A 16509-nucleotide genomic window follows, 5' to 3' on the forward strand; every position below is an offset into this window, starting at 1 on the left:
TTTCTTGAAGGGATAAGGAGGTGATTATACCCTTGTATAACACAATGGTCAGACCACACCTTGAGTACAGTATACAGGTCTGGAGGCCTCATTTTAGGAAGGATGTAGAGCTGCTGGAATGAACAAAGGGATGCTCTTACGAAGAAAGATTTAAGCTCTGCAAATTGCAGTGTTTGGAGACTAGGCTCCATTTAGTTCTTGAGGAAAGACAGTTGTAGAACAGATGTACGGAAATTAGCCTTTAGCCAGCGAGTGGTTGATTGCTGGAACGAACTTTCATCTGTCATTTTGGAAGTTCGCAGCTTAAATAAATTCAAGGCAGAACTAGACAAACTTTTGAATGAATGGATGAAATGGGAAGGATGTTTTTTTTTTTTTTTTTTGGCTGGTGATGAATAAGCTTGCTTTCTTGCATCATATGTCTCAACTAATGCTAATTTAATTTTACTTGCATCAGTTTTTCCCTTTCTTTTCTTACATCAATATCAAGTGTGCATTTTACCATTCTGTGGTAACTTCCAACATTTACCTTGTTTGGGATGGCAACATCATTCACAATATATCTTTTGCTAGTGAGGACGAAGTAGATTTCCTTAGTTGTTAATCCATTTGGGCTCTTCCACATCCACTTTCTGTTCACCCTTTTCTTGAAAAAAAGTGTTCATTACTGACATTCCTCGAGATTCTGCAAATTCCACAAGTCTTTCACCAATTCCAAAATTTCCTATAGTTTCCCTCTCTGTGCTGTTTTGTCTCTTTCCAACATTAGCATTGCGATCTCCCATAATGGTGTAGTGAGTTTTCTGTTCATCAAGAAGTCTCAATTTCTGTGTACATTTCTTCAATCTCTTCATCAGCATGGCTCGATGTTGGTGCATATATCATTACAACCTTTAGTTTTTACCTCTTAGAAATCCTTAGTAGTAGTCTTGACACCCTTGATGATGTACTTTTGAATTCCAAAATGTTTTTTATATCTTTATGGACCAGAAAGTCAACCCCACTTTGCTCTTTGATAAATTTATAAGTGATTCATTTCCTCTTCTTATTTCAGCCAAGCCGATGATATCCCAATTCACATTTTCTAATTCCTTCTCCAGCTCAAATATCATATCTTCATTGATTAGCGATCTTACATTGTAACAGGCCAAATTAATTTTCTGTGCATGGTAGCCTGGTCATACTCAGAGATACTTAGCACCCTCTGCTTCCACTCTGATCCTCTCACTGCTGTAAGAAGGAGAGTGAAAGCTGCTGGGGACTGAGGGCCAATTGTTGGCAGGGTTGTTAATGACAGTAATGGTAGTGTGCTACTGCAACAGGATCTAGATAATTTGGGCAGATGGGCTAAGAAGTGGCAACTGAAGTTTAACCTTGACAAATGCAAAGTACTGCATATGGGTAGAAGTAACCCCAGAGAAACGTACCAACTGTGTGGTACTACACTTAAGGTGGTAGAAAATGAAAAAGACCTGGGAGTAATTGTGCAGTCAGATATGAAGTTTTCTGAGCAATGCAGACAGGCTGCCAGGACAGGTCATTGGGTTTTGTCAATGATATATAGGAATTTTGCTAGCAGGGAAAAGGAGGTGATTATCCCTCTGTATAAGGCAATGGTCAGGCCACACCTTGAATACTGTGTACAGGTCTGGAGGCCTCATTTTAGGAAGGATGTAGATTTACTTGAGCGTGTACAGAGAAGGGCAACAAGATTGGTGAGGGGAATGAAGGGATCCTCTTACCAAGAGAGGCTTAAGTTCTGCAAATTGCAGTGGCTGGAGACTAGGCACCTGCGCAGTGATCTGATTGAGGTATATAAGGCCTTGAATGGGTTGAGCACGCTGAATTCTGATGGGATCCTTCCACTTGTTCAGATTACGAACCTAAGGGGGCATAAATTCAAATTAAGAAAAGACAGATGTAGATTAGATGTGCGGAAATTTGCCTTTAGCCAGCGGGTGGTTAATTGCTGGAACAAACTTCCATCTGTCATTGTGGAAGTTGATAGGTTGAATAAATTTAAGGAGGAACTGGACAGGCATTGGAAGGGAATGGCGTGATGTTTTTTTTTTTTTTTTTTGGCTGATGCTGCATAAGCTCATACACTTGCTTTCTTGCATCAAATGCCACTGCTACTACTACTACTCGTTGGCTAAAATAAAACTTCCTGCAGTCCAATCTAAATACTTCTCCCCCATAACTTGAATTTATGTCCCCTAGTTCTAGCATCATTTATAACCTTGAAAATTCTGTCCTCCATGATTTTACTGATGCCTCTCACAGCCTTAAACACCTCAAACAAATTTCCTCTAAGGTGTCTAGTTTCCAAACTCTGCAACCCACATATTCGAAGTCTTTCTTCATATGGGCACCCTTTTGCTGATCTCACCAGGCGAGTTTACTCGTCTTTGCACCCTTTCAAGAAGCTGGATATCTTTCTTTAGGTGCGGTCTCCATACTTGAACACAGTATTCCAAGTGTGGTCTAACAAAAGCCTTATATAATGGGATATCACGTCCCTATCTCTACTTGCAAAAGTTCGATAGATCATAGATAGGACACCATGGGCATTCCTTGCAACCTGTTTACAATGCTGAGATGTTTCTTTGTTTTTTTGTTTTTAGAAGCATTAGCAACTAAGGCCATATTGCTCCGGGATATGCGGTGGTCATTCCCTGACCTTTCCGCATCCTCCGTATTTGGTACAATGCTCAGAGAATTTCATGTCTGACCGGTAACACCCAAGTCCCTTTCCTCCAGTACTGGGTTTAGTTGAACTCCACCAAGTGAATAAGTTATTTTGGGATTACTGTTTTCCAGGTGTAATACCTTACACTTTGTTGGATTAAAGCATAGCTGCCATTTTTCTGACCATTCCTGAAGTCTATCTAGGTCTCTCTGAAGAAGCTCAGCTTGACAGTGATCATTAACTACTCTACCAATTTTAACATCATCTGCAAATTTAGACATCATGCCCTCTATCCCTTCATCAATGTCGTTTATGAAAATTAAAAATGACAGTGGTCCTAATACTGATCCTTGGGGAACCCCACTTCTTACATCAACCCAATCTGAGGAATAGCCATTTATCACAACCCTCTGCCTCCTGCCCCGAAGCCATCCTGCTATCCATCTACGGATTTTCCCAGTGATTCCAACCTGTTCCAGCTTGTAAAGTAGAAGGAAAAAAATATTCTAACAAAGTACTTTGAGACCCAAAAAATTACTATAGCAATGAAAGCTGCTAAATTCAAAGGGTGTATTATTGAACTTGTTGTAAAGAATGGACTACCACTTAGTGTATTCTCTTCTCCAGGTTTTATTGGATTGAGTGGTGAAATGGCAGCCAAACTGAGAGTATCTTTGGAACTACATAATATTAGGAAAATAATATTAGAGGAAGCTAACAATCAAAAAAAATTTGTTGAAGGAGATGCTAAAGGGAAAGTATATTCATCTGAAGATGGATGCATGCAACCGTCAACGGGTAAATTATTTTGGAATAAATGTCCAGTTTGTGAATGAAAATAAAGAGATGATAATACGTACTTTAGCACTTAAAGATACCAAAGCGCAACATACAAGCGAACAGGTTTGCAAATTGATTGAAAATGTGCTCAATATTTTGGAATTAAGAAGGAAAATATCTTGACAATAGTTACAGACAATGCATCGAACATGATAAAAACTGTTGAGAAGCTTAATGAGGAAAAAGACAGATTTTGAATCAGGAGAAAGCTGTGTGTACAGTGATTTAGATGAAGATGAGTACTTAGACAAGACCTTGGATGCTATTGCAAACAATTTCATTGGTTTCACTTTCCCCAGTGTCAACATACAACATATGAAAGTGTGGTGTGCATACTTTACAGCTCACAATCTGTGATGGTCTGCAAGGAGCTCATGCAGCTAATCTCATAAGTAAGTTGCACCAGGTTGCTGTAGCTGCTCGATCCCCCAAGATTGATGCTATTCGGAAGAGGTGCTGCGGAAAAGGAGCTCTAATTGATCAAGCTACTAGATGGGGCAGTGTTTATTTAATGATCGAACGTCTTTTGGAATTAAAGCCTCTATTTATTGATATGGCAAATCCTGAAATAACTTTATCTGATCATGAATGGGAAGAAGTTCAGCAGCTTGAAAGATTACTTCACCACCCATATAATGAGACTTTAAAATTCCAAGTGCCTTACTTATCACCTGGATCATTCTACAAAGAATGGAAAAGTCTAATCTTCAAGTTTTCCCAAATAGGTGGTCTCATTGCTGATGGAATCAAACAGTCTATGGAGCGCAGAGAAACTAATTTAATAGAAAATGATATCTTATTAGCAGCAATTTATGTTGATCCAAATTACAGAATTTTGCTATCAGAGGATCAGGTAGTCAGAGAAAAAGCTGCACTACTTGATTTAAGTGAAAAAATAACAGGATTAAAGCAAGAAGATTATGTGACCTCCCCTGAGCTTGACACATCACCTTCTTCTTCTTCTAGTTCAGAATTTGATGAATGCGATTTTGAAAAACAGCTTGATCACCAAGAAAAAATATAAAAGAGATGCATTCAAGCTAGTAATACAAATACCAACAAAGGAGAAGCTGCAGCGCTGGAAGCAAAGGGTGTATTACCAGTTACGAGAAGTTCCGCTTTGATTTATATCAAACTTTAACTTTAGTGGAGAAAGTAGGTCGTACATCAAACTTACAGATGATAGATGCAATAAAAACATATCCACGAATAGTTCAAGATGCAGCCTTTTGCATTACTGCTCTACCAACTACCCAAGTCAGTGTTGAAAGGCTGTTTTCAGCACTCAAAATAATAAAATCTGATTTCTGTGCTTTGATGAAAGAAGATTTGATTGAGTCCATACTGTTTTTGAGCACTAACTCGAACTAAAAGACAATGTATAGTTTAGTTTTAGTTTTTACTAGTTTTTTGCTCTTTTTGTATTAAATAAAATTAAAAGTTAGCGTATTAGTGCATTGTATTGAATAAATAATGTTTGTATCAATTTTTTTTGTGTAATTTCAAATTTGCATTAAATAAAAAAAATATAGCTACAGCCATTTGAATTCTGAATAGTGATTACCATATAATCATAATGTAATCAGAATTCCAAAAAGTAGCCTGATGAGTCATGCAGCAATGACGAAATATTTTTTATTGAGTATAATATTGTTGTTTGTTTGGTTTTTAGGAGCATTAGCAACTAAGGCCATATTGCTCAGGGTATATGCGGTGGTCATCCCCTGACCTTTCCGCATCCTCTGTATTTGGCGGTGACGGGCTCGAACCCCGGTCTAATCAAGAAGTGTGCTATGCACTGCTGCTCCTCCCCATCTGGCTACGGAGGAGCCAGGAGTATAATAGGAGTAGGAGTAACATTAAGAAAAAAAATATCTCCCTCTGGAGTAGGACAAGGAGTAACCCCAAAATCACCACTACTCCCCAGCCCTGCTAAAAACCAAATAACAACTCTATATATGTATTTTCGAGAATCTTGTATCAACTTCTGCAATATGATCTTTGTGGTAATTCTTATACATCCCCTATAAATTTCTTATACCCATCTGAAGTTTCTTGCTGTCTCCTCATTTCATCTTTACTCTATGGTACACCACCACCACCATACCAAATTTTATCCAGCTTCATCACAAGCTGCACAAGTTACCATGTTTTCTATGTGTTCTGTTAATTTTGTTGAGTAGTGTATAATCAAGATGCAATGAAAATTGATAAAGACTTCACATATCTCATTATATTTATTTCTTAAGAATAGTTCTTTTTTACTTCCGATATGAAACTTTTTTAATCTGAAGCACGTTTTAACGTTCTCTTTTATGTACTATACTTGCATTCAGAAGTGACATCACAGTATATGACATTTGTTTACATTTATTATATTTCACCAATTTGTCATTTGCTAATATTTATTACATTTCACAAGTTGAACTACTATTTCTATTTTATCACTAGTACTACTGTCAAGTCATTATAAATGTTAACAGATGTAAATAATTTCATTTGTCAGTGCTTAAAATCATCAAAATGTGCTTCTTGAAAACTGCTCAATCATTAGGTATAACTCACTGAAACCCTCTCAATTTCCCAGGGTGCTGGATTTTAAAAAGTTTGCTATATATCTTTCAATTTTTATTTTAACATTGCCTAGATTATTTGTATCAGTGATCATATGCGTATCAATCCACACGATCCAAACTTATTTGGATCGTGTGGATTGATACAAAAATCACAACGAGTAGCTATAAACTACTTTGCTTTGAAGTAAAGTTCTACCATGAAATACAAGCTCCTAGGTGAATCCCACATTCAGTTACTGCTTGCATTGAGCATGCATATTCATAGTTTACATGAACAGAGTAAAGAATATTACTATAAATTTCATGTTTTAGCACTCTTTCACTTGAATTTATATGCATTTTCACAGGTTATCATTTAAAATTATCACAGTCATGTATAGCAATGCAATATTGATAAATAATGCAGTGTGCACTGCATTATTTATATTGACATTAATACAGTAATTAGACTGACATTAATACAGTAATTAGACTGACATTAATACAGTCAAATACAGTTTTTACATCTAAACAAATAATATCAAGTTATGGTGTAGTGAAAAAGTTTAATTTCAAGTACAAAAATATTAACAAGTTCTTCTGGTCTCCTAACCATTAAATCCATCCATGCTATTAGAATACTGTAAGTTTCAGCAACTTTTATGTTGGGATTATTACAAAAACTGTACAGTGTAGATAACAGGTTCAATGATTAATTCTTAGTTAAAAGATCAATTATCCTTACATGTCCATTTATAAAATGTGCCAAAGCATGGTTTAGTATAGGTAAATGATGATAAATAAGCAAGTAAAAGAGAAAATAATTTAAATTATGTTATATAAGAGTACACAAGATAATCTGAAAAGCAATTGAAAAACATATTTTTAAATAAAAAAATAGTGTGGATACATTACTGAAAAACTCAGTAATATATAAGTCTGCTATACAGAAACAGAAAATATAAAGCTAAGTTGTAAATAATACACTGTATATGTAAACAACAAATACTATTAACAGAACACTGTCTTACTTCTCTTATGAAATCAAATGATTTGCTATTACTTTTTTTGCACTGTTTTGTTACAAGATTTCAAATTCTATCAAATAAATACATTTTGGTACAAAATATTTTGCTAATATCAACATCCAATGCACAATATAAAAGATGTTTACCTTAAAAGATTCTGTAGACACAGGACACCACTTTGTGATAGGCTTTATTATTCCAAAAGGCTGTAAAAGGAAAAGAAATCATAGCTGTTATCACCTTGAAAAGTATAAAGTAAAGCTCTCTCCCTCTCACTCTAACCTTCTATTATCAAAGAGTCAACATCTTCTATTTACAAACACTAGTAAGCTCTGATAACAGAAATAGGACAAAATATGGAATATAACAAGCATTACTGAATAAGTGAAAATTCTTTTATTTAATTCAAATTCAAAATCTGAAAATACAATCAATATCTCAAAATTCTGCTTTACTGCATTTCAACAACTGTGTATCTATGATAAATACTAATAAGTGAATTACAGAAATTAGGTTAATCATTTCTCTGTGAATATCCATCACATTTTTCTAAATATCAAGTATTCATATAACCATTATTTTTTTTCTGACATATGTATATCAGAAAAAATTTATATATATATATTAATTTTTATGTTTATATTTATTTTTATATATATAAATATATATAAAAATTAATTAATGTCAGGTATGCCAAGCGGGGGCTTGCTACCTAGAGTTTAAAATGCTGATGGAACTGATATTCGGGTGACTCTTAAGTCAAGTGGACCTAATTTCGGCAGAGTTTGGTTGGTCTTGACAACCAAATCCTCTGCTTGCACCCTCATGATGTTTTGACTATTAGTAACAGTGGGTATAACCCCCATATGCAAGTCCTGAAATACGGCACCTAGCATACTGGAGGTGACCACCAAGGTGCGAACCAACATAAGCAGGGGTCAAGGTGTGGCACCCACACCACACAGAGGGACATTGCCCCTCTGTGTTACCAGGCAATACTAGGTGGTAGATGACTCTCATCATCTGGTGGTATACCACATTTTGCTTTTGCTTAGTGGAGGCTTGTAAGTGGTGGAACTAGTGTTTAGTCTCCAGAGCAAAGTTCTGGCAACCTCCAATTTCTTGCATCATGCAGTGTGACTGATGTCTTTTGGGGTTATGATGGACATCAATGGTGAGATCCAATCTTCCTTACATTTCAAGGGTACAGCTCTAAAACTGTATGGAGGCCAGCTGCTAGATAGTCCACTAAACCGAACCCATTGGAAACTCTTTAGGAGGCTTCAAAACCAGCTAGTGTATAATCTTGATGCCTCTACTCTGCCAGATATTAAATGGAGGGAGTCAAAGTAGTGTGTAGGGTGCATTGTTGAGGGCATATTATGTCAAGGAACTTGGTATATTCTTGTCATGTGTATGCAATATCCAAAAATTTAATTACTTCATACAGCATGCATACATCATGAATTGTCAGATTAATAGAACAAATGAATCTAAACCTCCCAAACACTTCTCTGCTCATTTCACAAATATGTGGTTTCAGTCCTAATCTGAAACAAACTTCCACCAGGACCCATGTACTTTTTCTGACAGAATACCAGTTATCGGTTGATTCAATGGACATATACACAGTACTTGTGTATATGTTCGTTCTGATATACCCTGTCAGAGACAGTAATTTGGAATCTCCTCTTTTCGATCATCTCTGGCTTGTTTGTTTGTTGCTTGGTTTTTAGGAGCATTAGCAACTAAGGCCATATTGCTCCCATCTCTGGCTTAAAATCTGTCTACCATAGAGATGCTGAGGCTTTTGCAATTACTAATGACTTCACACAGCTTGTTCATTTACCTAGCAGAATACCAGACAATCCTAATGCAGCCAACAAACAACCCTTTAAGTACATAGTTCAAGGGGAGTGGTCCTTTAGGTGCCTCAGATTGCAAGTTGGTGAAGGACTCTTCTCCAATGGAGCCTTTCTCTTGTGTCCATTCTCAACCTCGTGTTGTTTGGCATTACAAGAATGCAAAATGGAATGAACTATGAGTTACTGTTTCAATTACTGTTTCAAATCTTGTGATGTTAACATTTGCTCAGATCATGTCAGTGAAATTATTCTTGTAGGGATGAAATCCTTTATTCCACATTCCACCTAAAAATCTAGTCCTTTATCTAAACATTGGTTTTCCAATAAATGTGTTAAAGCTGTTCAAGATAAGAATGTTACATATCGCAATTGGCTTGTATCAAAATCTCCAGGTTCATTTTTTGCTATACCAAAGCTTGCAAGAATTGTAAAGCAGTCATTCATCAATCCAAACTAGATTTTGAATACGATAAGGGTAGAGAACTTGCTCCTTGTCCAAATGGCAGTCAAGCATTCTGGTCCATTGCAAAGCTTTTGGCTGAAACTTTGGCCCATCTCTACTCCCACCTCTGTCAAATCTAGATGGTTCTATTGCCACTTTGCCAAAGATAAAGCTGACCTGCTAGCATCCTAATTTTCCTCCAGCTAATGTACTGATGATCTTGGTAATCCACCTACTACAATTCCTAGCACACTTCATTCAATGCCTCCTATGGTCTTCCATCAAAAAGGATGTCAGAAGGATTTTGAACGATCTTGATGATAAGAAAGCTCCAAGTCCTTATGGTATTTTTCCACTTGTTTTCCAAACCTGTGCTCCTGAATTTAATCCTGTTCTGTGTTGTCTTTTTTCTCTTTCTTATTCCAAAGGTGTTTTCCCTTCTGCTTGCTCATATCCAGCCAGTTCCTAAAAAGGGTGACAAATCCCTTCCATCCATCGAATTATCGATTCATTGCACTCACTTCTACTCTTTCAAAAGTAATGGAGAAATCAATTAACCACCAACTCAAACTATCTAGAAACCTTCCATCTGATCAACAATCGCCAGTATGGATTCCTTCAGTGTCACTCCACTGGTGATATTCTGGCTTATGTTACCCATCTGTGAAAAAATTCAATGGAAAAGTTTGGTGAAACTCAAGCAGTTGTTCTTGACATTTTAAAGGCTTTTCATCATGTTTAGCATAAAGGTCTTCTAAATAAGTTTCCATCTTATGGTTTTCCAACTTTTTTTTGTAATTGGGTATCTAGTTCTCTCTGACCACTCACTTTGGTTATATGTTTGTTATTTGGTTTTTAGGAGCATTAGCAACTAAGGCCATATTGCTCCGGGATATGCAGTGGTCATTCCCTGACTTTTCTGCATCCTCCGTATTTGGTGGTGACAGGCTCGAACCCCGGTATAATCAAGAAGCGTGTGCTACGCACTGCTACTCCTTCCCACCTGGCTACGGAGGCGCCTCACTCACTTTGGGTGATGGTAGATAGTTCTCTGTCTTCTAACTTCTCCACAAATGCTGGTATTTTCCAAGGTTCAGTTGTTTGTTTTCAAAATCCTATCCATAGTTTTGCTCATTATAGCATATTGCATTCATCTTCTAGTTTGAGATACCTTACCCTGCATCTTCAACTTGTTGAATATCCAATAATAATTCCTTAAATGCTGATCTATAAGTAATTCTCCAGTGGGGCAAAGATAACTTAGTTGATTTCAATACTTCTAAAACTCAGTCCTGTTTTATATCTAGCAAGGAGGATTCTGTTCCTAAGCTTATCTTCGACGACACTCTGATTTATAAGCAAGATCATATATCTATAATGGGGATTACTCTTGGCATAAGCATATTACAAATATTGCTTCCTCTGAATCTAACAAAACTGGGTTTTCTCTTTTGCTCTCGCAGTTACTTTTCTTCCAAACAGCTGTTCAATCTGCAGAAACTGCAAATCCGTCCTACCATAAAATATTGTTCACAAATCTGGGGTGGTGCTCCCAAAACATCTCGGGCTTCTAGATTCCATTCAAATGAGGACAATTAGGCTAATTATTGACCTAACTCAAAGAGAGTCTCTCCACTCATGCATGCAGCAGAAATGGAATGTCTCATAGACATTCTGTTTTTGTTGCATGCCTTTTCTATAGATATTTCCATGGGCACTATTCTTCTGCATTGGTTTCTATAATTCCTGCTCTCTCTTCCAAAGCAGTCTGAACACATGCCGCAAGCATTCAATGTCCTTTTACTGTCCAACTTCAAACTCACAGAACCAACTATTCTTCTTCCTTATTTATTTATTCAACTTCTGTTTTCTGGACCTTCCTTCATATGTATTTCCTGAAAATTACAATCTAAAGAAATCCAAGTCTAATGTCAACAAGTATCATCTTTCATTTTCTGAACCTTAAACCCATGCACAGTACTAAGTACTATAGGTGCTAATACCTCTCGTGTTTGGGATTTTCATTAAAAAAATTATTTATATATATATACATATATATAAATTAATTATATACAGGCATTGTTATAATTAAACTATATCATTTAGTGCCTTAAGAGAAAAACAATTAATGGAAACAAGACAAAATTTGGAATGGGTTATCAAGCACTACATTGAAATGGAGAGGTGTGGGGAAAACTCCAAAACTGTCAATGTGTATATGGCTTATTGCAAATTAACCTCTCATTAAACGAATGTCACTAACACTACTGAGAGGATTTGAAAACAGAGAAAGCAAGTAAAGTGAAGAGATCTCAAAAAAGTACCACAAAAGAAGGATCATACTTTGCTGATTAAAGCTTTTTTTCAAAGTAATAATTCCATAGCTGCACTCAGAAGATATTGGCATTTGAAAAGATAAAGAGGATCACTTCTAAAAATCAGGCTACACAACATGAGAAAATTAAAACAAAAGAATAACTTGGTGCTTTTCAACCGGGGTGCCACGTAATTTGGGTTTAAGTTACTTAAATTTATTATTTTTTTAATTTATATTTTATTTCATTATAAAAAGGTGTACAGTATCTTTTTAATTTTGTGGTCATCTATAATTGATGTTTACTTAGTACCTCTATATAAAGAATAAAATTATATACTGTATACAGGGTGTCTCAAAAATATTGGTACAAACATTTAGGGGAGATAGGTAACATCTAAAGGAATGTGAATCGCATAGGAACCCATAACCGGAAACATCACCGTAAGTCAGTAGATGGCGCTGTTCATCAGTTTGCGAGAGGGAAAATTTCTGGTTTACGCATTCAAGCAGTAGTCGCCGCATGAAGAGCATGCATCGATATACGAACTGTGAGCTGGCAGACATGCACCTAGTGTATGGATTAGCAGAGGGCAATGGACGAGCCGCTCAATGAATGCATCATGAGCCGCATCATGTGCATCAAAATTTGTGTGATTATGGGTCATTTAGAGGTAACAGAAGTAGTGCGGGCAGATCACGTTCGATGCGAACTCCCGCCACGGAAGAAAGTGTGTTGAATGCCGTCCAGAATAATCCTACTGCCAGCACACGTGCCGTTGCCTCTGCCTTAGGAGTGTCTCGCTGCAGTGCACAGCGTGTCTGGCACGACGATTCCTTATGCCTCTTTCATCTCCAAAGTGTTCAGTTACTGCTCACCCAAGATCATCCTGCACGTGTGGCTTTTGCGTAGTGGTTTCTCCAAGAAAGTGTTCGAGACTTGAATTTTCCAGCCTATGTTTTGTTAACCGATGAGGCTTATTTCACTCGGGAAGGCCTATTCAATCAGCACAATGCTCAAGTGTGGGCTCACGACAACCCACACGGTGTGCGCCCCCATGCACAACATCGCTTTGCAATAAATGTGTGGGCAGGTATGGTAGGTGACTGCTTAGTCAGCCCATACCTGTTACCATTCCGCATGAACTCTGCTAAATATCGGATCTTTCTTGAACAAGTTCTACCAAGGTTACTTGACGATGTTCCAGCAAATGTGAGATGCAACATTTGGTTTCAACATGACGGGGTGCCTGCCCATTATGGAAGGTGTGTTCATGACCATTTGAACAGGCGTTTTGGCCATCGATGGATCGGCTGTGGTGGACCTGTTGCCTGGCCCCCATGCTTACCCGATTTATCGAGCCTCGATTTCTTTCTGTGAGGGGCCCTCAAGTCTATCGTGTATGAATTGCATGTGGAGACAGAAATGGATCTCGTGGCGAGACTCGTCTGCGCTGCTGCTACTGTCAAAGAAACTCCAGGTGTGTTCGACCGTGTCCGCCAACCCATGCTGCATCGGTGTCATGCATGCATCGCGTCTCATGGTGGAACCTTCGAGCATCTGTTGTGACATCATGAAATGCATCCATCTTGTATTCCATTGTTAATATTATGTCAAATAAATGTTTACACTAATTACTGTCTTGTGTCATTTCTGCTTCTTGTGCCTCTGCTACTACTTTCCCATGACATTTCCGGTTATGGGTTCCTATGCAATTCACATTCCTTTAGATGTTACCCACTCCCCCTAAACGTTTGTACCAATATTTTTGAGACACCCTGTATATATAATTTGTATTATGAAATGTAATTTTTATAATTATATTATTGTAATAAATATCATATAACATTTATATTTTTAATATTATATATATTATATATATATATATATATATAGAGTGAGAGAGAGAGAGAGTAAATTGAGTAGGGGTGCCGCCAAATAAAATAAATTACTTAGGGGTGCTGTTATTAAAAAAAGGTTGAAAACCACTGGAATAACTTATCAATAGCTCATAGCTGAGGATGTCTCCCAGTAATGGTTGCTGCTGTAAAAAGATCTGTCATGTGGTTGATAGTGCAGCATGACAGGGCATCACAACAGCTTAACACTCCATAGTCAACCAACTGTCGAGCTAAATCGTGCATTCATTGTTACCCATACAAGGTCCATGTAGTTATACAGCTAACACAAAATGATCCACATTAGCATTAGCAGGCTTATGCTAATGTGGATGCAAGAAAGCAAGCTTATACAGCATCAGCCAAAAAACTTCCCATTTCACCCATCTGATCACACAAAATGTTTGTCTAGTTCAGCCTTAAATTTATTTAAGCTATCAACTTCCACAACAACAGATGGAAGTCTGTTCAGCAATCAACTACCCGCTGGCCAAAGGCAAACTTCCGCACATCTATTCAAAACTGTCTTTCCTCAGTTTGAAACTATGTCCCCTCAGGTTTTTAGTCTGAACAAGGGGAAGTATCCCATCAGCACTGAGCCTGCTCAAACCATTCAAGGCCTTATACACTTCAATCAGATCACCTCACAGGAGCTTATTCTCCAGATGCTGCAACTTGCAGAACTTATCCTTTCTTTTTACACGCACCCCTTTGTTCTTCTCACGAATCTTGTTGCCCTTCTCTGTACTCATTCTAGCAACTCTACATCCTTCCTAAAATGAGGCCTCCACACTGTACGCAGTACTCAAGGTGTGGCCTGAGTGTTGCCTTATACAAAGGGATAATCACCTCCTTGTCTCTGCTAGCAAAATTCCTATACAGGTGAACCCCGCTTAATGCTGATAATTCGTTCCCAAAAAACAGAGCGCTAAGTGAGTGCCGTAATCCCGTAATCTAACATATATATTTGTGAGTCGCAGTCTATGCCATAGGATATTTCCTAATCAATAATAAACGGTAGCTAAAAGACGCACAAATGTCGGTCAAAATTTTTAATATTAAAAATTTGTACATATAAAATATTCTCCATTACATAGGTATATAATTATGTGGTAAGTAAACTACATTACATATCAAAATTAAACTTAAAATTATGAATTTATTAATCTGATGGCCCTGGGCTGTAGAGTTTTCATAACTTTGGTCGATTTTGGGTTGTACTTTGGCCATCTTCCTAGTAAACTAAAAGGGGTTTTACTTTAAAATCCCCACAGCATTACCACCCAACAATAAAGTCAACCGATTCTTTGCCGCTTTGAAGCCTGGCATGTTTTTTTTCTTCTTTTGATATGAAACTTCTTTTAGGCATTCATTTCCAAAAAAGTTCTGTTTCATCTATTTTAAAAACTTGTTGAGAAGTTTAACACCACTCTTCAATAATTTTTAGAAGTTCTTTTTTGAAAGTTTTGGATCCTCCTTGATCTGCACTTGCAACTTCTCCCTGGATTTTAAATCTATCTTATCAGCCCTTACTAGCTTTCAATGGTTCCACATTTTATTATTTTTTTTAAAGGTGAGCTTTCTTCAGATCATCATCATATAGGCTAATCACTTTTTCTTTAATAATATTTAACTTAATGAAATTGTGCATTGGCTATTACCTTCAAAAAAATTATTTAGAAGTCTCTCCATTTCAATTATAATATCTGGCCTAGTTGCTTGCAGTGGAACAACTGTCTTTCCCACTGCTAAAATTAATTCTTTATTTTCCATAATTGTTCTTACAGTTGAACCTGCCAGTCCTAAATTGTTGCATACATCCACTTGTCTTTGAACAGAATCGATTCGCTTCAAAACGTACAATTTAATTTTCAAATTCAGTATTTTTCTTACCTTAGTAGGCTTCGTAGCACGTCCAAACGTTCCTTTTTAATTCTTATCCACCATTATTAATATTCAAAAATGTAATGGACTTGCATTAATTATAATACAATGTTCAAGAAAACTGTTTGTTATGGACGATGTCTAACACGATACTGAATGATGACTAGACTTCGGATAAATGCATGTAATGCAACTATTACATGCAATATACTCTATCATTTTTTTAAAACGCTGATCTCGGAACTACATAACAAGTCACTGTACTGCAATTAAATTAGTGTGCGAGAAAATTTCACTGAGCGTGGGAAACTTTGCTATTCATTTTCAAGCTATCAACTACATCAGATGAAACGTTTTCATAAACCCTACTTTTATCTCATCAATCTATAAGCTGGCAAAAGGGCGTTATAGTGAGTTGTGACAGTGTTAGAGTGAGATATGGGTTATAATATAAAAAGAACACTATAGTGAATCGGTGTACAGCGAACCACATTATAACGAGGGCCTGCTGTATATCATCGACAAAACTCCATGACCTGCTCTGGCAACCAGTCTGCACTGCTCAGGGAACTTCATATCTGACTGCACAATTACCCCCCCATGTCTTTTTCATTCTCCACCTCCCTGAGTGTAGTACCACACAACTGGTACATTTCTCTTGGGTTACTGCTACCCATATGCAGTACTTTGCATTTGTCAATATTAAACTTCAGTTGCCACCGCTCAGCCCATCTGCCTAGCTTTTCTAGATCCTGTTGCAGTAACATATTGTCTTTAGTGTCTTTAACAACCCTGCCACCTTTGTATCTTCTGCAAACTTGGACATTAAGCCTGATATACCTTCATTAATATTGTTGATAAATACACAAAACAACAATAGACCCAGCACCAGACCGCAGGGTACTCCACTAATAACTTTAGTCCATGTGGAGCAGTGTCCATTTATTACAACTCTTTGCCACCTCCCACTCAATCATCCCTTTATCCATTGCA

At 37.1% G+C, this 16509-nt stretch overlaps 1 protein-coding gene across 2 annotated transcripts in view; it reads right to left on the reverse strand.

The window, feature by feature from the left end:
• Bcat (Branched chain amino acid transaminase) overlaps positions 1–16509 on the reverse strand; it is a 209644-nt gene that overhangs the window by 180775 nt on the left and 12360 nt on the right. For both annotated transcript variants that reach the window (XM_090386842.1, XM_090386841.1), the window contains exon 2: positions 7259–7318. In XM_090386842.1, the coding sequence (XP_090242968.1) occupies positions 7259–7318 (60 nt within the window). The remainder of the gene's footprint in view (positions 1–7258; positions 7319–16509) is intronic.

The sequence above is a fragment of the Mastigoproctus giganteus genome, chromosome 12 (assembly GCF_048544385.1).
Source record: "Mastigoproctus giganteus isolate SK-2022 chromosome 12, ASM4854438v1, whole genome shotgun sequence".
Taxonomy (NCBI): Eukaryota; Metazoa; Arthropoda; class Arachnida; order Uropygi; family Thelyphonidae; genus Mastigoproctus; species Mastigoproctus giganteus.